The sequence below is a fragment of the Strix uralensis genome, chromosome 6 (genome assembly GCF_047716275.1).
Source record: "Strix uralensis isolate ZFMK-TIS-50842 chromosome 6, bStrUra1, whole genome shotgun sequence".
Lineage (NCBI taxonomy): Eukaryota > Metazoa > Chordata > Aves > Strigiformes > Strigidae > Strix > Strix uralensis.
The window spans coordinates 33,187,484-33,214,657 of record NC_133977.1 but is presented as its reverse complement, the minus strand read 5'-3'; the positions used below and the strand labels follow the sequence as shown (position 1 = coordinate 33,214,657).

At 41.8% G+C, this 27,174-nt stretch overlaps 1 protein-coding gene across 1 annotated transcript in view; it reads right to left on the bottom strand.

The window, feature by feature from the left end:
• PDIA5 (protein disulfide isomerase family A member 5) overlaps positions 1-27,174 on the bottom strand; it is a 103,444-nt gene that overhangs the window by 5,425 nt on the left and 70,845 nt on the right. Inside the window, exons 14-15 of the mRNA XM_074873602.1 lie at positions 24,945-25,075; positions 8,516-8,586 (exon numbers count right to left, since the gene is read on the bottom strand). Of these exons, the coding sequence (XP_074729703.1) occupies positions 8,516-8,586; positions 24,945-25,075 (202 nt within the window). The remainder of the gene's footprint in view (positions 1-8,515; positions 8,587-24,944; positions 25,076-27,174) is intronic.

Genomic DNA, 27,174 nt, shown 5'->3' with positions numbered 1-27,174 from the left:
TGAAACCTGAATCTGTGAAGTATTGAGGAGGGGCTGCACTTAACTTTTCTGATGTTGAAACAAAAGGCAATTCCTAGGCTTCTACTTAAAGCAGCTGAGCCCTCTGCTGTGATTTCACACTGACTGTTCCTGCGAGCAGCCGTTCTTCTCTGAACGTAAACTGCTGCTCACGCAGGCTTGCCTTCACAGCCCTGTTACATGCTCTGCTGAAGAGCACGCAGGTTTAAGTACAAGCTATGTAAAAAACACCAAACAAATTGGAGGAACGATTTTTGCAATTGTGGGTTACAATGTATCAAGTGCTAATTTCAGAGCAGACACATCTTAACCTGAAATTTCCGTTCCACAAGCCTCCTTCAAACAATCTGATCAAACTACCTTTTGCTTGCGTGACTTTAGGGTTGCAGTTGAACTGTTCTTCCATAATTAAAAGATCACTTAATATTCCATAATGGTCTCCAGTTTCATGGTGACACTGTCAAAATGAGAAAACCTGATCTCATGTAGCCTAGCAGTAATTAAAAAGATTGGCAAAGCTAACTTCTGTTAATTTGCTTGTTTTGTTTTGGCTTTGAAGGCCTGACAAGACAATATTCAGTAAGATCTCACTTGGGTCTGTCTTCAGATGAAAGGGACTATATAAAGTGAGCAGTGTTCTTACCTTAAATATTTGGTTTCTATTTTTCATTTTAAACATTAATAAGGCTATTACAGAAACAGGACTCTTGAGAGCTGTTAAAAACATGTATGATCACACTTTTTTTCTTTTTGTAAACAGAAAGACTCCTACTCTTTCAGAGACAGTTAAAACGAAAGGTTAGGAATCACACGCTGCAAAAGAGTTTCATCTGAGTATTTATGCCTTCCTGACCTTAGCAGCCAGCCAAAATTTACAGCCCTGTTGGCTACTTCTGTGTAAAGGAAAGCTTACAGTGGAGACAAACATTTATTTCATGTCACAGTATTAGTGTAGAAAGAATACTGGAAGTCCTGGTTCCCTGAAAACAGGAAGAATAAATAAAACTGCTTTTTCTCACTGCTCTAAATATCACACAGGGAGAGATTACAACCAGAAAAAGGGGAAAGAATATGTGCACTCATCCAGATCTTAATAGCTGGTCTGAGGCATGAAACTGTTGTGACTGATGACCCATCTGTTCTTAGATAGTGTCTTGGAGATTAAAAAAATTAGTTTTTAGTACATTGGAAGGAAGAGAAGCCCTCTTTTTCTGTACCTCTCTGGAAACATCTAGACTGGCTTTGGTTGGAGTGAAGAGCCCAATTTCATTTACAAAAGGCTTTTGTGAGAAGAGGTTTTTCTCCTTTTTCAGGAGAAGAGGTTGCAGTGGAGGAATGCAATGCTATAAGCCACTGTTAACCTGGTTCAGCACATATTTACTTGTTGCCTCAAAACAGATGACTGAGGACTACCAGGAGGTGGCTTCTGAGAGAAATGCTTAGTAGTCTGCTTGAGATACAACTCTTCTCTACAGCACATGGAAATCTAAGCTGGTCCGTCTGTGCATTTGTTGTGCACCGAAATAATGCACAAAGACCCCAGTCTAAGTCTGGCTGCAACAGTCACATTACCCTAATGCTATTCCTAATCTAACAGGTCTAATGGTGAGGGACATGTACATCTGGAGCAGCATCTGGAGGACATGTCCATTCTCTGGAATGCTTCTGATGTAAGCTCCCACACAGCCCCACGGACTCACCGCTGCTCCGGCAAACGTCATTTTGAGCCCAGCTCTTCAGAATATACATTCCTGTTCGGTTATTTTTACAGCCAGTGAGAGAAGAGAAATGGCAATTTTCAAAAGCCTTGTAACTCACACAGACCTGAGCAAAATTTCATAGAGAGACATCTAATTCCCAAGACTGTATCTGAGGCTGCATTTCAAATGCCTGCTGCCAACAGTAGCTGAGTAAGAGTACTTAGGAGAGCTTGAGTGATTACTTTAAAGTGGAAATGTTAAGGCAGCCTAAATATAGAGGTTGCTACCATCTCTATGCACTCATTACCATAGCATCACAGTCCTAATTGTCTTGCCTGTCTCACAGCGGAAGATCAAATATAGTTCACTGCAAGAGGAGAAAAGTAATGCTGAAAAACACTTGTAGCAAAACGCACTTCTGGACTGAGGACCAATTCCAATCTCAATTCTATCAACTTCAGACAGCTGAACTCCGAGACATACCAGAATTTCAGCAAACAGCACTGATGCCCTTTGCTTTGTTCTGTTTGTGTTTTCATGGACCGTGAATATTAAACTCCATTTCTGGTAGAGGAGTCTCCTACAACAGTTTTCATTTAGGGTGAATTACTTCAGGGCTAGACTGAAAGGCCACACGTGAAAAGGTGTTGTCCACAAAAAGAAAGGCTTTGCACGAGTCCTGGCTCAAGCGAGCAGCGATACGGTTTTTCTGCATCGCTGAAGTCAGGAAACTGAGTCAGGAAAAACAACAATCCAAAAAACCTCTGCCAAAGTGTGGTTAAAGACTTCTGGAGAACATTACTCTCAGAAATTATCTTCATATTCAACTACCAGTAACAATTTAGAGGAAGTTCCCTGGAAAGCACAGGTTAGCAAGACCTATATACTTTCGCCTTGTAAAAACACGAACTTTATTCAACCAGAAATTTCAGATAGATTAAGCATAAGACATCCCTGATATGTATTCAGGAGCCAAGACACTTGGGATCACCTCTCATGAATTCCCTCTCATCAAGAGGGAAAAAACTATCTAGAAGTCTGAGAGCACAAGAAACTTTCCTAATGCTGGTGTAAGACTTGTGTGTGTGTGTGTGTGTGTGTGTGTATGTTCATTATGGAAAAACCCAGCATAACAGCTTTCAGAAGACATGATTGATTTTATGGAGATTTTAATTGTTAGGGCTAAAATTTAATTTCTTGAGCTTTCCTAACTTTCCTCTAACCAGAGGGAACAATCCACTGAAAAAACATTTCAGGAGGCAAAACCCCTAAGTGCTGTATCTGCAACACACACAAAACTCCATGGGGTTATGGATTCTCCACAACCTAAAGCTGTTCTGCCTTAGATATTGACAATACATCATTATATACAAGTTCTCTCTCCAGAGGCAATGCTGTTCAGGTTTATCACCATCCTATTCAGTAGCTGTAGCAGGAATAGAATAGTTATCAAATGAAAAGAGAGTCAATCAGAGACTGTGGACACCAGAGGAAGTTCCTTGGAGTACATTCAGCTTTCTTAAAGTTATTGGTAGTTCCTCACAACTGGTATGCAGCTTATAATAAACAATAATACCAGATTAGTATGCATCATAATAATGCATAATAATCACAAAATGTAAAAAATAATACCAGATTAGCATGCCTTTCTCCTTTATTCCATAGTCAGTATAGTTTAACATGACTCTAGCAACATCTGGGACTGGAAAATATCTTTATGTGAAAAGGGAAGTCCCACAGCAACGTTTCATGGTTTTACCAAAGAAGTGGGAGCTTAACTACAGAGTTGCAAACTTAACTTTGCACGGCATTAGAATGTGAGCGATGTATGACCAGCTCTGAAGAGCTCTTAAGAAAGGAAACAGAGCACAGCATATCGTTCAGATGAAGTGGTCTAATCACGAACACCGAGCTGTTGCAAAAATCAGAACTTTTAATTTAGATGCTTAAATAGAAGTGGACCTACGCTGAAAATGCGACCATTGATGTCCCTCAACTGTAACAGAAGGATGATGCCTTATTTTTTTACTGTGTTTAGAAGGAAAAAGAAGTACTTGCAGTATCATCTAATCACACACCAGGAATCACAGTTCCCTTCCAACAGAATTGAGAAACAACTTTTTGCTCTGGAGGGATCTTGCAGGTAAGGAACGCAATTACATCCCGATGTGCAGAAAATTGAAAGTGGGATCCCTTGACCTTCCAGGTAACTCCTCCTTTCTATTCTTAAACCTCCTTCATTTTAACAGTTTGTCTCCCAGTCACCATATGATGATATAGTAAAGATACCCCCTGCAATCCTAGTTGCTCTCCTGTTAAAATATGTACTGCCACACACTGGTTTATTGATTCAAGGAAATAAATCTCTGCTGGAGCTAATATTGACTTTTGTTATGAAAATGGAAGTGAGTAACTAACTGAATATTGATTTGCGAGAGGAATAATATATGATAAGCTTAAAAAAAATTAAAATAAAAGTAAAATTGCAGCATGGGAAAGAATACTTCCAAGCAACATTATTAAAGTATAGTCAATTCCAGATGACAATTACCTGATTATTAGAAAAAAAAGTCTGTTGTTGCCAAATGCCTTAAAAGCACCTATGAATAAGACAGATGCACATTATTCTCTATGACGATTCCATAGGTTTCTATTTATATTACCTGTTCTGGATCCTAACAGCAGTTATGAGCTGGCCTGCTAAAGCTTGTTGCAATTCAGCCACTGTTCTCAATGTGAAAGGCCTTGCAAATGTAAGATTCATTACTAGCTGCCCTGATGTGCCATAGCAGCATTACCATAGCTGTAATTCATCAGCTGTTCTCAAAGCAGGCCTATTTGCAAAGGGAAAATCTGTTAGTAGACACCATGATGTACAGTGCTAACATGACCATATTTAATGAGTCTAATTAAAAAGAAATTCAACACATGCTTTTTAAGCAAACAGGGATCAAATTCTTGGCCAAACTGAAGTATTAACTCATTTGGATAACATTTGGTTCAAACCATGGTTCACAACAGACACTGGGGATTCACCAGTTTCACTGCTGTCTTGCAGTCCCCTGCTAGCACCCCAACTCACCCCATTAGCTGTACTCTTTCCAGCAATCTCTGCCACAGCTGTTTCTGTACAAACTCGCTAGAACCCAGTTGCAGGCCTCTGATTTAGGTCAGTGCATTTGTACAGGAACAGTCTTCTGTGAAAATGGAGAAGACTGGTCAAGCAGCAGCCCCTTTGGGGGAGTTCCTGAGATTTGTTACTGAGAAGCCTTGAGGAGTCAAGAGCTTTCCTTCAGCAAATTCAAGCTGGAGCATCACAAATCAGTTCCTTTAAACTTAACTTTAGGATCAGCCAAAAGGCAAAATGCAGATTTTTTTAAGATTTAGCCAGTGCCCTTTCAAGAGTCTCTGGAGTAGTTAGTGAACATGCCTTCCTGCTCTTCAATCTGTTCAGCAAAGTGACAATCCTCACATTTGCATTTTCTGACATACACTGGTCACTGCCAAAACTTGAGCTGTGGAGCACAGGCCAAAGGCTTTCCCCTGGCAGCTGTATGCAAAGACCACAGTGCCCCAAGGCAGGAATGTTCCAGATGGCTTTTTTTTTTTCTTTTTCTTTTTTTTTTCTTTTTGAATAACTGAAAGCAATATGCTAACTTCTTCACTGGACTAGCTTCTCCACTGATCTGGTCTTACTGGCACTGAATTTCTCCAGGTACATGGAAAGACACCCTAGGCAAGCGAGCAGGCTCAGGATTTCTGCCGAAATCACCAGCAGTGATGTGGCCAACCAGAACTGACATTTGGGGCCAATGTTCCGAGCACTGCATTTTTAAACTCCCAACTCCAGCAGTGCAGATGATGAAAAGTACACAGCATTACACACAGCCCCGGGGGAGGGGGGACTTCTGCGCCAAAACCACCTCCTTACAGTGAATCTGCAGAGCCAAAGACATGTATTTAACAGCTTCAAGCTCTGCTCATCTTCAAAATTCCAATGCAAAGACTCAAAGTCTCCCAAAGGATACCTTTTAAGATACCATTTATAAGCAATTCAAGGCTGGAATGTTTTTGATTGTTCTTTGGCTTCTGCAGAATTAAATGTTTAATTAAAGGACCACCCTTATTGAAAAGAAGATACAGTTTAAATGCTACCATACTCTGTTGAAGTGAAAAAAACCTTTCTCGAGGGGAAAAAAAAAAAAGACACTACTACAGACTAAAAATGAAAATTAGTAATCTTTCCCTGTTTTTGAAAGAAGAAATACTTCTTCCCTCTTAGGCTGTAATTCTGCAGAAGTTTGAAACCCTACAGAACTATGAATTAGCCAAAGTTTGAAGGCTCAGCCCAGTTTGAAACATGGGAATATGCCCTGTGCTACTTGTGGAAACAGCCATCTAACCTACTGAAGTCTTAAACTGGTTTATTTTCTTTTCCACAAGGGCACAAACTGGCAGCAAGAAGCACCTTGGCAGGTTATGGCTGTACACAATTAAATAGGGGTCCCCAGATAATCAATCCCTAGCACTTTCATAAGTCACTGGGGTGGAATAACATCGTTTTCCCTAACTGCACACACCTCTTTGAAACTATACCAGCCTTAATATTCCCTACTGGCCCTCCTGTTCCAACTCATTACATTTTATACCTCCCCACTTCAGCCCTAAACTGAAGTCAAGAGTTGCAACCGTCAATCACTGTTCTGCTCTTGGAGTCCTTTCATAACCTGCAGTCTGAACCGAAAGCTTCACAAGCCTGCATTTGCCACCACCACTACCATGTCCAGTAAACTGCACCATGATTCAGACTGCTTGTTAATACATCCTGGAGCTCTAATAAGCAAGTTTCACATTGTTTAGTACCTTTGCTTCATCTCCTCTGAAATTTTAATGCGTTTAGGAAAGAGAGGCTTCATGGGGAACTACCAAAAAAGTGGGAAAACAAGGATACTTTCTCAGTGATCTTGGAAACAAACAAGTAACCAATCGGTATCCAAGCACACAAATTTACAGCAGTAAGAGAAATGAAAGCTGCATGTCTCTAAATCTTTTGTGTGCCAGAGGGCATAAGTGATGGACTTCTAATTTTATGCAGTCAGTGATACAAGAATGATTTGTTTCTTGTCAATCTGACGCATCTTCTGTGAGTTACAGAAAAGATGAGAGGAAAAGAAAAAGAAAACATGACATTCTTCTGTTATGGTGGCAGGCAGATTAATAGGGGTATAACTGTTTCAAAATTACCTCTCGAGGAGAGGAGAGGAGAGGAGAGGAGAGGAGAGGAGAGGAGAGGAGAGGAGAGGAGAGGAGAGGAGAGGAGAGGAGAGGAGGGGAGGGGAGGGGAGGGGAGGGGAGGGGAGGGGAGGGGAGGGGAGGGGAGGGGAGGGGAGGGGAGGGGAGGGGAGGGGAGGGGAGGGGAGGGGAGGGGAGAGCAGGGGAGAGCAGGGGAGAGCAGGGGAGAGCAGGGGAGAGCAGGGGAGAGCAGGGGAGAGCAGGGGAGAGCAGGGGAGAGCAGAGCAGAGGAGAGCAGAGCAGAGGAGAGCAGAGCAGAGGAGAGCAGAGCAGAGGAGAGCAGAGCAGAGGAGAGCAGAGCAGAGGAGAGCAGAGCAGAGGAGAGCAGAGCAGAGGAGAGCAGAGCAGAGGAGAGCAGAGCAGAGGAGAGCAGAGCAGAGGAGAGCAGAGCAGAGGAGAGCAGAGCAGAGCAGAGGAGAGCAGAGCAGAGCAGAGGAGAGCAGAGCAGAGCAGAAAACAGGCTATTTCCATTGGAAGGGCCCTACAACAATCATCTAGTCCAACTGCCTGAACACTTCAGGGCTGACCAAAAGTTAAAGCATGTTGTTAAGGGCATTGTCAAAATGCATCTTAAAACATTGACAGGCTTGGGGCATCGATCACCTCTCCAGGAAGCCTGTTCCAGTGTCCAACCACTCTCTTGGTAAAGAAATGCTTCCTCTAATGTCCCGTCTAAAGCCGGCACAGCTTTGAATCACTCCCACATGTCCTATCACTGGATCCCAGGGAGAAGAGATCAGCACCTCCTCTCCAGTTCCCTTCCTCAAGAAGCTGTAGAAGGAATTTCCCTATTAAATTGACAAATCTTTTTCATGCCACACCTAAACACAAAGTAGTTGTGAAGTTGGAACAAATTTGGAGATCAGAATGAAATATGTTTCACTCAAAGACAATTAGTGGGTTTCTAGATAGTTATCTGCTTAAATCCCATGGCTCAGATGATTTTTTTTTAATCCCAGATATGCACGCAGTCAGCTAAAATGGTTCAGCTGATGTAAGGAAATTAACTGGTGTGCTTAAGCCATCAGATGTATTTTCAAGGCAGTAGCATGAGGGTCCTAGAAGGGCCTGACATCCTGGACTCAAGTCAGCCAACTTACAGAAATATATTATATTTATGCTATGCAACCAAAGATTAGTTATATGATTGAGGTTTTCAGCACTGTCACACAACTGTGATTTCTCCACATGCACCTCAATGGCTGACAAAAGCTGAAGGGGAATGGAGATAATGTAAATTACCTTTTATTAATTTTTCAGTGAGAAAGAATGCGTTTTGCTTCATAGAAAAGAACTCTTACACAAAGAATTAAACAGAAAAGACAACAAATTAAGGGAAACAGAATAGGTTAAAGTGTAACTCAGTTTGACCAAAAAAGATACAACCCCTAAGATGCAGATACATTTCTACTAGTATAACAGCAATTTTATCTACAAGCAAAGCCTATAAAGTACAAATGGTGGAAAACATTCTTAAATCTCAGAAATAATTAACAGCACGTTACCTTTCGATCTTCTTTAAAGACTTCGGCAGCGGTTGTAAAATGTGGAATGGCATTTTTACAGTGGGGACACCCTGTTTGACACAGGAAGAAAAAACCAGCATAAATATTAGTTGTAAATAAGATACTGGGACAAACTCAAGACACAAGGTGAATTAGTGGAAAATTTGTATTAAAAATAATTCTAGATAAGAGTTCTCCAGTTCTGGTAACAGCAGGACAAGGCATCTGTAGACCATGTGTAAGCTACGTGAACTTAAGCACATGTTTAAAATCCCTCTGACTTCAAGCAGTTTAAGCGTATACTTACAGTTACACAACATCCCATATAGGGACCATGGTATAGGGGGCTTTTCTCTATTGCCAGTCCCTTAAGAGCATTTTAAGATTGCTAGCCACAAATGGACAAACCATTTCCCTGCTGCTGTACCTCCTTGGGGGTATTACCATGTAGGTTATTACTGGTGTTGCCACAGATACCAGCTACATTTGGACACAGGAATAAAGGCAGTGCAGTTGTGAATAGGAGGAGGTTGGAAGCTGGAAAGGAAGTTGCCGGGAGTATTTAGAAGTGTTTGGAATTGCCTGTGTTAGAGCCAAGTCACCAGGAACACAAGGGGAGGGGGAGAGAAGCAAGTCCAACAGACTACACATCTTTCACTTGCGGAGAGCAGAGGTCCAGTCCCAGGTTAGGATGACTGCTGCTGGCCTTCCTGGAGACCTTCCTCCTGTTCATCACAAATGGGCAATCCCAGAAGAGTTTTACAGACCCAGCACACAAGAACCCCACAACATTGTGTGGGAGATGGGCTCATACTTCTTTGTACTACCACAGCACTGAACAAAAGGTCAGTTCATCCCTTGCCTAAACATACACTAAATTTACTCACAAACATTTCAGAAGAAGCCACAGAAGGGGAACAAGAACTGCTCTCTTGATTCAAGATTCAGATGTGAGTGCTCTTAATTCAGAAGCAATGTTTATTGTCTACAATTAATCTAAACTACTCTCAAAATATCAATACTAAGTAAGGCTTTGAAAGGGAAAGTACCTGCATATGTGTAACAAATTACTTTTTTCAAACACAGCATAAAGAGATTGTTCCCAAGCAAAGACTCAGGACACTATTTTTTGCTTAGATGGAGAGAAAAAAGGAACGGACACAATTCTGTCAAGCCTGTATAATGCTAGCAAAGGCAAAAGAGTTTACCCTGCTATTATTTCTGGATAGGAACAGAACAGAGCACAGATGAGTTGCTCACAAGGTCCAATTACAGCTTATGCTACTGTTGTTTACCAGTATTTTACAATGATGAACAAGTGGCTGTGTTACTTTTAAGTCAGTACTGAACAAATGCCCTCTTAGGAGGCTTGCAGCCACCCTCTCATAAACTGCACTCACTCTTTTAGCTGACAAGAAAAACAGTATCTGTGGATAAACACTGCACACCCCTTTCCACAAAGGGAAGGATGCACAACCCTTTCATCTTCACGAAAATGCATTTTCATTGCTTACATGCACTGGTTTGAATTTTAGAGTATTTTTTTCTTCAGAATAGGATTTTGAAAGCACTGCAGTGACATAACTGTATAAATACACTGAGAGTCTATGCAGTAACTAAGAATACTGAAAAGTCAGGGGGACATTTCATGGGAAACTGAGGCACTTCTGCAAAGCCATCTTAATGGCTTCAAACTCTTTATGCAGCGTAATGGCAGTCTATCCTGATGGCAGCTGTGTTTCAGTGGGAGATAGTGCAGGTCCTCTACAGCTTGCAAACTATTAACTTTGTTGAGTTGTTCAGCATTTGCCTGGGAGAAAATGGTCAAGAAATAAAAGGAGGAGGAGGAAGAGAAGAAGGAGGAAGTGGCAGTGGTGGCAGCTAGTGTTCCAGGATGCTCCCATGTCCATTAGCCCACTTTGGTGATGCATTTTTTCTCTAACCACTTGCCTGCCCTATCTGCCTGATACTGAAAAGCCTTTGGGTCAAGCCTGCCTCTTGACACATCCTGGATAATTTCCTGTACTGTGGGGTGACTGCCTTGGTGGACTTTTTAGCACTGCTCTAAACAAATAAATCAGAACTGGTGACAACATCTAAAAAGAATTCCAGAGACAAGAATCTGAGAAAAATCAGGCACCCCTGAAACAATAACTGTTGTTCTAGTCCACATACTTATATGCTGTAGTTTACTGGAAAGCACTTCCAACTGTTACACTAAAAAATAAAAGCTCCTAAAAACTTACACCTTTCAGGTTTCCCTTTTTGCATATGATCTCGAGCTTGAAATTTAGATTTCACCAAACAGCAACTTTCAAACCCTCAATAAAAGATATTTCAAGAGAAACATGAGACCATGTCTTCTTATTCACCTCTAACACCTTTATGATACATCAGTTGATGTGTCTCCTATCTCACGGGTGCTGGATTTGCAGAGGATGGGGCATTTGGTAAAGCCTCTCTCTAAGTCCCCGCTAAAGTTGCAGCAGGTAAGAGCTCTCCATGAGCCACACTCATCAAGAAAACCAGAACACGATTCAACAAATAACAAGGATATTCTTTCAGACACAGAAAAGTCCAATGGCTATTAAAAATGCAAGCTGCCATTTTACAGGGGCCAACAGATGGCTGGTAAGAAAACAGACCAAGTGGCCATTTAGCTGGTGACTGCTCAGAGAAGCATCAGCAGCTGCTCAATATCCCTTTCACCCTAGTGCATCACCACTGCACATGCTGCTGCTGCATGGTGTTCAATAGCTGGCGTCGAGAAAGGCTTTGAGCATGGTTCTCAGCAAAGATGCACATCTTGTAAGGCCAAAAGGAAGCATCCGATTATCTAGACTGTTATAGCATTTTGGAAAAGGTAGGCAAAACCAAATATGCTTTGAGGTTGTGGTCAAAACACCACACAGAGGAGTGTCATGTAATTCAAAACAACTGATAAAGGAACCTATGCTCACTGCTTTTATTTCCTCTTCTCTGCGATCTTCTCATCTTCCCACACTAATACCAACCGACAAAAAGTTACCTTCATTTACCGATTTGAAGCTACATCCCTCCTCCCCTCACTTCTGTCTTGGCCCAACCTCCTTTCTTTACTGCACTGTGCTTGCAAAACTAAAACACAACCATATGGCTTTTGGCAGAGCTGACTCCAAGTCCAGTAGGCATTTTGTTAGCCTTGGACATCCATCCACGGAACAGATGTGAATGCTATGCTGAATTCCCGAGGAGTTTCAAGGAGTCACCGAAAAAGGGGGAAGGAGCACATCATATGGAATAGCAGAACTTCATCTGTTACAACTTAGAAGCATTGCCAAACGCAGCAAACACTTGGAAGTCACCCAACCCAGTCATTCTATTTAAAGCACACATGCCAAAAAAAATAAAAGCAGAGGCTGATGTCTTCATTTTGACAGACGGAAAACTTGTTCTCCCCATTCCCTCTTCACACCCACTATCACACATTTATTTTAAGTGTTAACACTATCTTCCAGATTTGAAAGTGCAAAGAAAGGAAATGTACTGAGCACTGTACAGGAGGATAGGAAGTGTGCAGACTCCTTACAAAGGATTTTCCAGATGGGCTGCAATGGTAAGAGATTAAACTGGTGGCATCTGAAGGTGTGGGTAAGCTGTCAAGAATCAAAAGGTCCTGCCCCTTCCCAGTTGTATTTATAGGACAGTAAGCCACTATGGACTAAAGATGTGGGAAGATTAATTCCATTTCGTTTTAGTTGAATAATTTGGGTGCTATGGTAGGCGCACAGGCTTCCTTCAAGGCCAAGAGGCAGACTTTCAATTGAGCAGCACTGGAAGTAGCACTTCTGGGAGCAGAGCCTTCTAACGTAGGTGCAGGGCTTTGCTTTACCAATTTTCTTTCTTCATTTTTACACCATTGTCAAATTTGATCTCAACAGGGTTAACAGCAGATGTGAACTGAACAGTAATTTCCTGTGCCTGACTTGAGATATCTGAAAGAAATCTGCTCCTGGAACATCTAGCCTTTCCAAAGGATCCCAGCACTGGTGCTCAAAACCTCTAATCACTTCTGAAAATCTCAAGCTGATTTCATTTCCTAATGCAGAAACACACTTGCATCACCTGGCAGGAAAGCAGAAGAGCCCAACATCTAATGCACATGCAGTACCAGGTGTTAAGGCCATTCTCTGTTCCCAATCAGCAAATTATACAGATTTGTTATAGCTCTGGCCAGACATTCTCACCAATCTGTGCTCAAAATTTTGCACTCTGGAGGCACCGCCAAGCAGCCCATGGTGGCATCTGCTCTGCCTGACCACTGAAGTCTGCTGGAAGATGGGGGCTGCCTGCTTAAACCACAAGTCCACGGATCCATATGAGAACATCAGCAATAGAGGGCTTTTAAGTTCTCTTCGCCTCTGCATTACAAATTTAAAATTTTACATGAACCCGATATTTTCTACAGGTTTTTTTTCCACCATTCATGCTGTAAAGTTGGTTAAGGGCTGGGAAGGCACACTGTAGTACAGTCATGGAGGGCACCATCAGATTCCTCACCTTGAAAATCAAGTGGTTCTGGATTGATCCAGTACATGAAAAATATGGTTTCTGTGGGTAAAAATTCAAGAGGAATGGCTGATGAACAGTAGACAAGGGAAATCAAGTAAGCAAGCAAGCAGGCTTCATTCAGACCCATTATCACTGAGGGGGAGAGGGAGTCAGTCTCTCCAATTAGAGAGGCGTTTAAAAGAAAGCTAGTGGGTCTTTGGGGAGATGAAGTGATGGAAAATATATAGCCCAGCTTATTTTCTGTGAACTGAATTTACTGATAGCAGGAACAACTGCATGGTACAGCATTTTCTCTGGGTGTCTTTGAGGAAAGAATCAATGAGCCAACATTTGGGCACAGAAAGGTGTTGGAGAGGCCAGCATGGAAGCTAGCTTCATCCTCATGGAAACACTGGTTTGAGGACTCTGAAGAAATAAAGAACTGCAGGGTTGAGCTGGATGTCGTTTCCAACATGATGTCACAAAACATTTGTATACATGATGGAAAACAAATATACTGCATGGGGAAATTGAGAAACTTACTAAGCGCTCACATCACCTTGAAAACTTTTTTTTTTTTTTAAAAAGCAGACTGAGGAAAAAACAGTATAAACCCTTTTGTCAGGTAAGGTAAGAAAGACAGAAAACTGATATTAAAAACCAAGTGCACGCTGCCCCAAACATGAGTAATCAAGTATATGTCGTGGTAGCAATTCAATAAATCCATAGAAATAATATCCTGTATTAAGAACTGTAAACATCTCCCATAATTGCAGGGTGCCATGGGATGCAGAAGGGATGCAAAGAGGATCTCAAAGCAATGGAACAATCAAGTGTATAACCTACATGTCTTTATTACATTCAAATGGAGAATTTTTCATTGGACAGAGTTGGGTTTTTTTAACCAAGAGAAGTGTTTAGAGTTGATAGTGAGTCAAAAGAAAAACTTACAGAGTTTCTTAAAACTTCAATGTACAGAAGTATTAGCACCAGATGGCAATTATAAAGATGTCTCCAGAGCAGTGCATGAAACAAATGCACCCTGTTGGACAATATTCACCTTATTACTTTTAAAATAAAATTGTGTGAAATTTTCAGAATTGCCTAAAGGAATCAAGTTTTCTCTCCAAAAAACACAGGTTTCTTCTTGCTTAAATATGAAAAACGTCCTTTAAGTTACTTCATGCTTTGTTTAATTTGAAACTACAAAGCCCAGTGATATAATATAACCTCTCTACAGCTGAACAGTACAAGGTTAATTCAGTTTCTTTAGAAGAGTGGAAGCTGTATTAGCATAGCACACAGAAGAAAGGTGAAGCTGTTTTTAATGAATATAAATCAAAAGCTAACAATTTGTACAGAATAGATAAAGGAAGCAAATGGACATCAAAGCAGTATCTACAGTCAGCAGAGGTAATAATGATGTTTTAAGTATATAAGGGGCTTTAAATATATTAGAAGCAAAAGAAATCCAAACAATACTAGCAATATAGCTTTGAAAGAAAATGATGGAGTTGTCAAAAAGGACTTCATTGAATATATAAATGAAAATATTAAGTAGGTGCGGAGAGGGCCTCTATGCCTGGCACCTCCAAAATGCTGTTTGCAGTCCTGGGTCAATCAAGAACTGGAGTGGGCTCAGAAGACCCATGAGAAAAAACACAGGACTGGAAGGTGTGTTTCATGGCAAAGGGAGTCAGGAAGCTCAGTGTTCAACAGCTTAAATCCAAAGATAAAGAAGCGAGAGAAATCGAGAAAAGTCAATCTAGTTTTCATAATAACAAGCTATTCAAGCAGAGTGCCAAAGGCTAAGTAACCTCCAGAGCTGGCTGCGTGCTGAAGCCAGTCAAATTCAGACAGGAAATTCAATTCCCCATCACTGAAAGGAAATGGTTTTCTGAAAAAGATGCTTTCATGCAGTGGTTCTCTACCTGATCAGACTGCAGCCTGTCCTTGACTCACATCGCTGAGCTGAAACTGCTACAGAGGTGATATGGTTTTGCTGTCCTTGTATCACCATCTCCCGAGCGGCCAGGAGCTGCAGTGTGCCAGTACTGCCCCACCGGTCAGGTGAGGATGACAGTCCTGCTGACCCTAACCTGAGCATCCTAACCAAAATGGCTATACACCAGTGCAGTATCAGGCATTTTGACTTCAGAAAGCTTATACTTTTTGCCCACTATTAATACATAATGACATATAACCCCACCCATGTTGTTTCCGTGTGTGCCTTTAGCATCTTGTACATAATAAAATCTGATAAATAAAGTAACAAAACGATGTGCATATATGTTACATGAGATTTTTTCAGAGATAGTTTAAACATGCATCCTTTTTAATGTTGTAGACTGTTTCCATATCAAATATACTAACTTAAACTGTATTTTCAATAGCAAAGACCTGGCCAACTACTCAGAGATCTGAAAGCCCAGTGATTTGTGAGACCATGGTGTTTGTGCTGTTTGTGCTCTACCCTCAGCACGAGGAAGGGCTATGCTCCCCCTTCAGCCCCCAGCTTCCTTTAGTACCTCTCAACGGGTGATCTCAAATGCTTTAACTAATATCAATTAATTAGGCTTCAAATTGCCCCTAAGAGAGGCAGACGTGATTATCCCCCTCTGTCATTACAACCAAGGTTAAATGGAGTCAGGAAGAGGTTAAGTGACTCTCAGGATTCACAATCCTGCTTGTCAGGGAGCAAGGCTGCAAGGTGCTGACTCCATTCATTCAACTGCAAAACCATCGGGGCCTCAGAGGGCTCAGCACAGGGCAGGATGGAGCCTTCAGTGTGCCAAGTGCAGAGCAGGGAATGACTTTCCGATTCCCCATCTCTGCTTGAAATCATCACTGTCTAAATAACAGGGGTAGATACTGCCCTCCGTTATTGGTTTTTAAATGACTGCAATTCTAAGCAAGTGAAAGCAGCACATTGCACAGCTATCAAAGTAAACCCAGGAGCTTGTAGACTACAGAGTAAAGCAAAGCCTGTTTCCACTTCAAGAGTTCCAAGTGATTAACTAGAATTAAAACAAGAATATTACTTGGTCAATCAAGAAAAGACAGGCTATAGACAGTAATTGCACAGATAAGAGCCGAAAATGGGTATACTTCTTAAACCAACACAATTCGTGTAGCTACAGAAGTTACTGAATCCACAGGCAGATTTGAGAAAGGCATTTGGAGATGTTACTGAAAGGTTAATTCGCATTTGTTCTACCAGTAGAGAACTGGAGAGCCTTTTAATTGAATATGTGGAACCAAAGCTCATTTTATGACATGACCTGACACACAGCATAATCATATTTCCAAGACAGAGATATTAGTAATTGAAAGGAGGGGGATTTGTCCTTTGATTTCAAAAAGGTCATGAGGTTTTCAGTTAAGCGTCGGGTCAACCAGGGCTTGCCTCACTGCTCTTAACAACAGGCAACCTACTACCAATTTCACAGCCTGCTGGTGGGTTTTGTGTTTTTTTCCAAGCTATCTGAACTCTTATTTTGCAGCACTTTGGGAGTATACTGAGGAGATGAGGAATACAAAAACCAAATCTTTAGAAACCACAGACTTAGACATGAACAATTGCAAAAGCAGCAACAAAGTCACCAGGCCAAATTGCAAAGGTGAGAAGAGGAGAAAGACTCGGCACAAAACTCCTGGAGTGTTTTATCCACTATAAAAGGCAAGGATATGACTGAGTGCAGTGAATTACAAATTACATGACAACACCTGGCATTTGACAAAAAGCAATCCTTTAAGATGGAAAGCTGTAGAGCAAGCCACCTCTGGACAGAAAGGGTTAAAGAGCAACAGTTACATCCAGAACAAAACTTAAGCGTCAGTTCCAGCAGACCTGGATTTTCCAGATAAGCTGTGTCACTGGTCCATGTGGCACAAATGAAGCTGGTAACAGCAGTTAACCAAGTCAGCATCAGTTAAAGAGTAAACAAAATAATTTTGGCAGCTAACATGCCAGTGGATGCAACTGGTAATCAGAAGATAAACTGCTCTGAGTTAGCAGTGGTCCAGCAGAGTGCTGCGGGAGGCACCGTTCAATTACACCTGTGCTAAGTGAGGCTCAAAAGCAGCCCCTGTTACAATAATGTTGCATCATCAGAAAAAGCATCTGTCTTATTGGAAATGGGTTTGATGACAGTGCCTAAGGGTGGGTGGCATATTCATAGTTAAATTCTCCTAATGCACTCCACACAGACTTTACATGACATTGAACCAACACAGCTGTGTGTCTGCAAGGGGAGAATTTCACAGGCCAAGGGCATGTACTTCCCTCCTCTTCCCCTTCTCACGAGCCCGAACCGTTTATATACAGGTAATATTCTTCAATTCAAACAGCTGTAACAGTTTAGGCTTATGACAGATTTAAAGCATGAATGCTGTCTTACAAAACAAGAGGAGCTGGATCACCCAGACAAAATTTAGCTTAATGCCACAGCTCCACAATAGCCACCTCTGAGCACTCCTGCCATGGCTATGTGCAGTCCTAAGAAGTGCCTCAACTTCTGAGTCAAGAGCAGTTAAAACTGTTCTCTCAGTGCTAATTAATATCCTCGACACAAATACTGGGGCTAAGAGCAGTTCTGCCAGCCTGATTGCAGAGACCACTCCATAAATTCATCCTTTATCAAAACCAGCCTGTTAATGGGCTCTGTGGCATCTGCACTATTTACACAGACAGGAATGCACCTTGCTAAAGTGAGCCTGTAGCAAGAGCACCACTAATGCAGGAGAGAAACCAGTTAGTGGCAGAGCTAACATATCAAAATTGTGCAGTGCCAGCCCACGCAGGATTTAAAGCGTCGTTATCAGAGGGTCCAGACCTCGCTTCTGCCTCAGTCAACAACCAGAAAATCCTTCCTGCAAGGGTTTTTGCCTTGAAATGGATTCTTTCTGTTCAGCATGTTTTTAATAATTTTTTGATAGCTTAAGCTTCATTTACAAACACACACATTTTGTTCAGGCTCTTTGATACAGCCTCCTAATGAAAACTTAACAAGATGTGCTTGCAAGTGATGGGAAAACCTCTTGCAGGAGCCAATCCGAGGCCATTGTGGGACACTGAATTCACCTGTGCTGCTGCTTTGCTCCATGCATCTGGATCCATTAAATCAACCGTTGAGTATTTTAGCCCCTACTGTGCAGTCTTCATACGGAAGAACTATGCCACCCAGGTCTGCTCAGCACTGAGACCCAGATGGGTCATCTCAGGCCCAGCAGCCACTGGCTGAAGCCTCACGGTCAGTCAAAATTGCCGTGTTTTGTTACAGCAGTCCAGCTTAGCCAGAACACAGCATCATCTCACCAAACCTTCCTGTGCAAAGGCTGAGATACGGTGCAAACAGCTTTGTCCCAGCTTACTTCAAAAAATGGGAGGGATGAAAAGGAGACATCACCACTTTTTTAAGAACAGCTTTTTGATGACAGCTTGGGTCCCAGGAGCAAGCTAGCAGGGCCAGAGGAGCACACTGGCTCTCCCGGCTGTTAGCATTAACAGCCAAAACACCGTTTGCACCCCCTCTGCACACAGTGCAACCCACTCTGGCAAGGACTCTCAGCTAAGTGCTTTTTTGTCGTTGCATAGCCCTCGATGAATAACTTGGACAGAAAAAACTGGGTAGTTTTTATTATGAAGACAGAGAAGGAGCATACCAGGATACAGAATGATTAATATTTTGAAACAAAGCCTGCGGGTAAAATTAATGCAAGTTTGCTTTAGCTCTCAGCATTTTATGCACTGCTGATGAAACACACAGGGAAAGACAGATTTAGTCTGAACTGAAATAATGATCCCTATCTGATTTCTTACCGCTGAACAAATACCTGATTCCTTTACTTCTTACTGATGGCCAGATGATCCATCAGATGGCAATGATGTCAAGATTCCTGCTTGACTTGGAAGACAAAGAACTCTCTTTGTTTTACATCAGAACAATACCCAGGTACCATCTCCCACTAACAGCTTGGAGTAACAACACACAGTCTTTTAATGGCTGAAACAGCATCCCAAAATCTTCTGTGATTTTATCAGGTGCAACACAGATTAAGGACCCTCATTCACTACTTCTAGCTCTGAAAGAAAAACCCTACAAAAAATTTAAGTGAAGAGCCAAGGCTGATGTCTCTTAATTGCATATCCTCTTGTTGCAGTGCAGCCACTTACTCAACACAAAAATGCCTCATTAAAATCATTCTCAATACTGTTTATTTCTGGGTGTTCTTTGGGTAACCCCTGTGGGTCAGGCTTCACCAGAAAATAACCTTTTCCAGCTGACAAAAATAATTTCCAGTGAAGTGAAAGTTTCACTGCTGAACAGAGAACCGGAAATCAGCTCCCAGCAAAGTATTTATTAAAAATACCCATTCTGCGAACCCCGTTGAGTCCCACAAATTGAGGCCATTTGGCAAGTTAATAACATTGGCAACTGCCACCCTTACAAACCATTAAAAGGAGCATTTTCCCCCTATTATTTCTCATTGCTGCTGAAAGTCTTTATTTTTTAAGACTGCTTATTACCTTGTGTTTTTACAAAAGTAGGAACTGAATGAATTTGCCCAATGCCAAGCCTTTCCATTAAAAGTGACTGATCTAAGAAATAAGTGCCCCCCTCCGTCCCACCCCCATCATCTGGACCTGTTAATGACTGGTCTATTATATATAATTCCTGTTTCTGACACAGTTGATTCATTTGTAGCTTCTTTGGGGGCAGCAATCTTGACCGAAAAATGATATGAATGTGTTTTCCTGTGTTGGTCTCTCATTCTTATGAGCCACAAGTGGACAGCTTCTGTTTCTGTGCAAGAGTTAGTAGGGGGTGTTATTAAGCCTTTTGTATTTAGAGAAAATCAGAACTCGATGGGAAGTGTAAAAAAGAACCCCAAAACCAACCCCCCTCAAAAGCCCAAAAAACTACTCTGTATTTCAAACTCTAGTGTTACTGTTCCTAGAAACACAGCGTTGCTGTGGTTGGAAGGCACTTCTGGAGACCTAGTCCAACTCTCCTGCTCAAGAAAGGATCAACTAGAGCAGGTTGCCCTGCACTGTGTCCAGTTGGGTTTTGAATATCTCCAAGGATGGAGGCTCCACACCCTCTCTGGTCAACCTGTTCCAGTGTTCAACCACCCCTACAGTAAAAAAAAAGCCACTTCCTCTTATGTTGAAGCAAAATTTCCTGCGTTTCAATTAGTGCCCATTGCCTCTTGTCCTGTCCCTGGGCACTGCAGAGAAGAGTCTGTTTCTGTCTTCTTTACCCCACACATTAGGCACTTACACATAGTAATAAGATCCTCCTGAGTCTCCTCTTCTCCAGCCTAAACAGTCCCAGCTCTCTCAGACTCTCCTCATATGTCAGATGCTCCAGACCCTTAATCACCATCATGGCCCTTCACTGGATTTACTCCAGTGTGTCAATGTCCTCTCTGTACTGGGGAGCCCGGAACTGGACACAGCAATCCAACTGTGTCTCACCAGCACCGAGTAGAGGGGAAGGATCAGCTCCCTTGACCTGCTGGTGATGTTCTGCCTAATGCAGTCGAGGATGCTCATCTATGGAGCTTGTGTCCCCAGCTCTGAATTGTTTCTACAAGAGCATAAGTTTGAGGGAGCATCACCCAAGAACAGCTAAACCTTGATGGTCACATCACCAAATTACTGCATCAAAAAGGTGTATTAAATCCCAGAGATGAACAAGGCAGAAGAGGGAACCATGTGAGTTTTAGTTAGAGAATGTGGTAGTCTTTAATTTGATATGGGTCTTTGCATTGGCTCGACAAAAAATTCCATATAGGACTCTTAAGGGCTTCCCCAGACAGATTTTGGGTTAAAAACACAGTACACTCCTGAAGAACTATCTGCATCTCTATTTCATTGAAAAATGCTCACCTAGCTTCAATCACATTATTTTCTCTTAATTCAGTTTGAGTAATGCAGCAAAAACATCTCCAACTGAGAAGACATGTTATTTACTGGAACTTTGTTGCCCTTTGTGATTCTGACAACTAATCACAACCAACTGCTTCTATTTTGTACAGTTTTCAGTGCTATAGTAGGAGGAGGTTAAAATTTAATGCATTGGCAAAGTCAAATCTCAATTATGTGGGATAATGGAGTGGAGAGAGCACATAAAAGTAAAAATGCAGATAAAACACATTCAGATAAGCTATATGAACAAACAGTAAGGACATAAGAAAGAAGAAAGAAAAGTCAGTGTGTTGATCCCAGAAGAGGCACTGATGCAAACTTGTCAGTCCAGGATGCTAGGCATTTAATCCTGAGAGTCTTGAAACAAGCTCTGGACGTAGACCACAGACATGCAGCTAGTGTACTTCTGGCCATACCCGGTTAAGCACTGCAGTCTAACTGGGCCAGGCTGGATCTATTCTTGTCCATTTGGCTCAATTCCAAATTTGGTCCACAGCCTCCCAATCCTGATCATCCACATACCAGGGTACGTGTGTACACCAAACCATACTCAGACTAGTTGTCCCCTCTCCCCATTTCTGGGTGAAGCCAAGCAGTTACAAAAGGAAACCTCAGGTAGCTGATGGTATCTACTACTCCAACGTCTGGTCTGTGGAGATAATATAGATCCCACAAACCCCCCCAAAACACCTCACAAATGCTGGTGCAATAAGCCTACTGCTCTCAAATGCTCCTCGAACCCCTCATGGCAGTCCCCAGGACACAACACACACCTGTGGCATCATGCTTCACTTCAGCAGACTGTACCATTGTCCCCCTCTTATTTTAGCCATTTTGAACTCACAGATAAGGGTGTGGGATGACAATTACATCTTAAGACCACAAGAGCCTCACAAAGGTCCAGAGAAGATCTGGGCCAGGTGCTGTGCAGCACAGATGCCAGCAGCCTGCTCCAAGTGCAGTCCTGAGAAGCACCAACAAGGGTCAGCACACATCACGAGCCTGCATGGCGTGGTGGCCACAGAGGGTACAGAACAGGTCTAAGCAGTTATTGGCACAGGTAGCACTAGCATTAGCTTTTCTATAGCTGGCACTTTTGCTCCAAGACAGTACTGGGGACCTGCCCCTGCTGCTGCCTCCTGCCCCAAATCAGTCATCAGGGTGCACAGAGATACCACCAGGGAGGAATGGGGACATGAAACCAAGAACAGAAACCAAGAACATCACACTCTGTGGGTGTTAAGTCCACAGGAGTGGATTTTTTTCCCAGTAATTTAAAGGGTTTTGATTCGGATTCTCAGTCCTTAAAATATTCCACAGGCACCAGGAATAACCTTTATGCTTCACCCACATTTCAGGGTGATGGAGTAATGAGTTCCCCATCTTTTCCATGTGGATGTAGCAGTCTTCTCTTCCAGAGCTAAATCACTGCAAAGCACCATTTGGTACCATTAAAGCACCACTCAGCTCAGTCCAGAGTTATCGGCATAGCAGCAGACTGATGGTTCTCCTATACATATTAAGTAATTTGGACAGGAAGCTGCCACAGAAAATCCAGATCTCATTTTAATTTGCATGTAAGATATGTATCTGTGGCCTTTGCCTAAAGGTTTGTCACTCTAGCTGAAAGCTTTACAAAGGTCAGAATATTCAACTTTCTGCTTTAAATTCTAATGACAGATGAGAGATACATTTCTTAGCATAAATATTTATATATAAACATACTTTATATACGCATGTATACACACACCCCCAATCTTAAAATATCTCAGCATATGTGTAAGTGTAACAAATACTGTCATAGAGTCACAAGTGAATGGAGTAATGTACCATGAGTCTGCACTGACCTAAGATGTGGATCTGAATAGAAAAAGAAAATTATTGGAAATAATGGGACCTGGCAATTTTAGCAGTGTTCCTTCTGCACTAAAATAAGCAAGTTAAGACTAATTGGCAATGTAAGCTCCAAGAGGTCTCAAGATTGAGAAAATGGTAAACAAAAGCTAATCTATCAAATTTAGCAGGAGGCACATTATCACTGCAGAAAAGCTGAAAAATAGAATGATTTGTACCATTCTATTGCATCAATGATTATTTCACAGAAACCAGAAATTTAAAATATTCATCTGCTACTTTCCCCTGCACCCAACAAAGGGCAGGCTCGTTACACTCCCTTTGTGTGCCTGCTTTCTGCTTTGCACACAGACACTTCCATATTTAGAGAGAACAAACCTGACAAATCAGAAACTGTGCATGACCCACATACTGACAATACAACTGCAACATTGACTGTCTTCGGAGTCACAGGAAGGCCAGAAGTGGTTCCAGTTAACACCTCTCTGTCCTGTACATAGGTGCTCTCACGCAGCACTGTATCCAAAACGGTGCCAGAAGAACACGTCTGAAGGGCAGCCTCAAAGGACCCAACAGTCTTGCATCATGCAAGCCTTGCTTTTACAGCCTGTTCGTACAGACAGGGCCAGCCTGATCTTTATTCACCTCTCCTAGTGTAAGGGTACAAGTCAACTCGTAAAGAACAGTATCATAATTAGCCATCAGGCAAGTTGCTTCACACTTTCAACCCCGAAAGCTACATACTCACTGCCTGTAGTGTCTTTGATTTAAGCATGGCCTTAAAAAAGACCAAGAATTTAAGTGCCTTAAAAAGATGCAGGTAAAAACCAAAAGGGAAATAAATCTCTCTCTTCCACAGGAAGTCACTCATTGGATAAAGAGAACTCAAGAGATGACAAACTCCTAAATCTTACCATTTCGCGTGCAATCATTTGATTTTAAAGTTACAGCTTGCTCTTAACCACTTGAGGTCCATGAATCAGAAATTCCTGGCACATGGGCAACTTTTAGTCAATAGGTGGTGGGAACTGGAGTTGAGAAGGGATTAAGTCCCCTTCCCTTTTCTTTTACAACCTTCCAGAAATCTCCCTTCTGAAATGCACTCCTCCCTTCTCCCACATCCCACCACCAGCAGGGCTTCGTGGGAGCCCAAAAGCATTCATGTTTAATTCTCTGACAGAAAAGCAAAATAAGGGGCTGCCTGATTAAACATTAAGGACCTGAGCTTTTTCTCCCTTTCTGGAAAATACTTTCAGTTTAATAGGAACAAGTTAGTAACTGCTTATCTGAAGGTTATCCATGAATTGCAGGGCTGGCCATGTGATAGGGAAGAATTTTTCTTGTATCTGGGGGGGGCTGAGTCATGGTGCTATAAAAGCAAGTTAATACTATCTAATACTAAGTGCTAGCATTATCTTCTTCCTTTGACAGACACCTCAAAAGTTAAGAACCTGTACCAAGTCTGCCTGTCTCTGGGACAACACAGGAAAACAGAAGAGGTCCCTCCCTTTCATCTAATTTATAAAGGGCCCGATTCAAAACTTCTCTAGAAATATTCTCAGGAGCTTCAAAAAGAAAGCATGCGTGTGATGCACACAGAACAATCTGGGAGGAGGAAGGTATGCCCATATTCCCAGTGGAGATTTAAATGTAGATTTATTACAGACAAGATTTCTTCCATCAAAATTTGTTCTCAGCCTCTGGGGACTGATTCCTCCTACACCACTATATCGATTTCACTACTGAAGTGCTGCACTAATGAGTCAGGCTCTCCATGTCCATTGTGCTACTACAAAGGAACACATTTTGTTATATGGACCATAAAATGCAGCAGAGGAAAATAAATCTGTTTTGGTTTTGTACCCCTGCCTGCTTTGGTGTCTGCATTAACATAATAACTCTTCCAATAAACACTGTATACTGTTTTGTTTCCATTTATAAAGATACAAACAATGGTGCCAATGAAGGTCCCATGCGGTTATATTCAGAATCAGCTATTTACCCTTTAAAGTCTGGGGCAGCGAGGGAATTCATATGCAGAATTAATAAATTCAGGATTTCCTAAACTGTAGGGTTTATAAAACCCATCCACATAGAGAGGTATTTACTCACATGGTGCATAGAACATGACAAGAGTGTGCTTCTTCTTCTTCAAGGACTCCCTGAAGTCTTCTCCAGCAAGGTGGATAACGCTGGTCTGTTTTTCTTCCCATGCAGGCTCAGGTGGAGGTGGTGCTTCAGGACTAGAAAAGAAAGGAATGAGATTGTTTTGAAAATGTTTCTGGAAACAGACAAATGGGCATCCCATCCTGGTCATAACTACCATGAGGGAACTGAGGCTGAACAATCCTTCAGGGTGCCTGTTCAGTAGAAAAACATACTCGGTATTTCCAACACCAGATAACAACAAAAAAGATGCAAGTTAATTTCTGTAACTCAATAAAAATATAATTTAAGTGATTGTACTCAGGCATATAAGTAGGAATGCAGAATAAATATTTCCTACATTGTATCCAACATCTGGGTGGAAAGAACATCGCTCTTGTATCACTGTATCATCCATAGGCATGAATTGAGAAGAACAGCAAGCAGGTGGAATCAAAAGGCAACCAATACAGAACAGCATCTTCCATTCAAACATCCTTTTTGTACTCTTTATCGCTATCATGCAAGCTTCTATAAAGAATTTCATGACCTTCTCTTGAATTCAGATATTAAAGCCAGGATGCAATAATCAGCATCGTTCCACTTGGAAGACTGGGGGTGGCTGAACTGGAATATTTTACCTTGATAAAGAGAATGTCAGGTTTCAATTATGACTGCACATACTGACTAGATCAGAGCAATCCTGCACATCTAGAGTGCCTCTAACAAAACTTCTGCTATTCACCAGCTCACAGACTTCTCTCAGACTCATTAAATTCATTCCTGCTGTATCTTAAATAGTGATTACTTATATAAAATCATCAGAATGGTGCCATGGTATAAAGATCTTCATATGTCGCCTTGGTAATAAATTAGCTTTTCAGACTTTCCTGTCACTTTGAATGACACCATCTTAAGTTGTATCAGGTACATAAAAACCAAGTGGAGAAAAACTCAATTTTTAAAGTCCTACTCAAGGTCACTTGGTGGACATCCATTGTATTTCCATTGATACTGAGTTGCCAGTTGTTAGCAAAAGAATTAGGGCAGCCGGTCTGAATTTTCATATGAACACAGTCAGTGTGAGCTATCATAGATTACAGTTACAGTCAGAGGTGTGACTTCATCTCACACAGACCTTCCCCTGCTGACCTGAAATAAGCTAACAAGACACTGGTAACAACCTAGTGTGGCAGCACAGGCTACAGTCGCCACAGAGGGACCAGAGCCGAAACCCACATGGCTGCGACTAGACCACTCACTGGGACAGGTTTACACAAGCTGTACTTTTATCTTCAGCCTGCACCCCAGATATATCCCTATTTCCACCAACTTCAGTGCAGCTGTAACAATTTCATCCCTGGTCAGCAAACAAGGATCTTACTCTATTGCATCTCTAGTTGAGAGAATATCCAGCAGTCCAGAGCAGGAGACAAGCTGTCTGGGTTCCCCCCGTTTTGCTGACTACCTGAGGCTGCAGACAAAAGTCTTCCAGAGGCACAGCAAGATCCAGAAGGGATTAACACCCCTTCCCTCTTCCTCATTGCTTATCGACCTGCCAGCATGTACAGGCAGCATCAGTCTGACTGTTTAACTCAATATAAATTACATAGTGCTCAAAATACTCCAGCAAACTGGTGAAACTAGGACAGTGACTTAACATCCAACACAGCAACCTGGAGCCCAAGTATGCAGGGAGGCCAAAGGAGTACTATGTCTGAATGTAAAATATAGATAAAACTTCCCAACACGCTATGAAGATGCTGCCAGACCATATCTATTATCTGATTTGAAGCACTCAGAGATGTAATTTTAAAAAAAAACAACAAAAAAAACCCAACCAAAAAAACCCCACACAACCCCCTTCCCCCACCAAGTAAGAGGGGAAAAATTAAGATTACATTCCTCACGCCAACTGCACTTAACAGTTAAATGATTTTAAAACTTCACAAAACACTGGCAGTTTTTTTCCCATTGAATAATGCAGAAAATACATTAGGCTTACAGTACCTAAAGGAAATGTGTATTTTATTCCAGAATACTTAGAGAGACTTGTACCAGCAATTTACTACTTTGAAATGAAATTATTTTCATCATACATCAAACTTAATTCTGCATATTTTAGCACACCACCCAAGAAAAGTTGGTTGGTGCACACAAAGGTGCTGGTTTTGTTGGTCTTGCTGGCTTTCCTTCA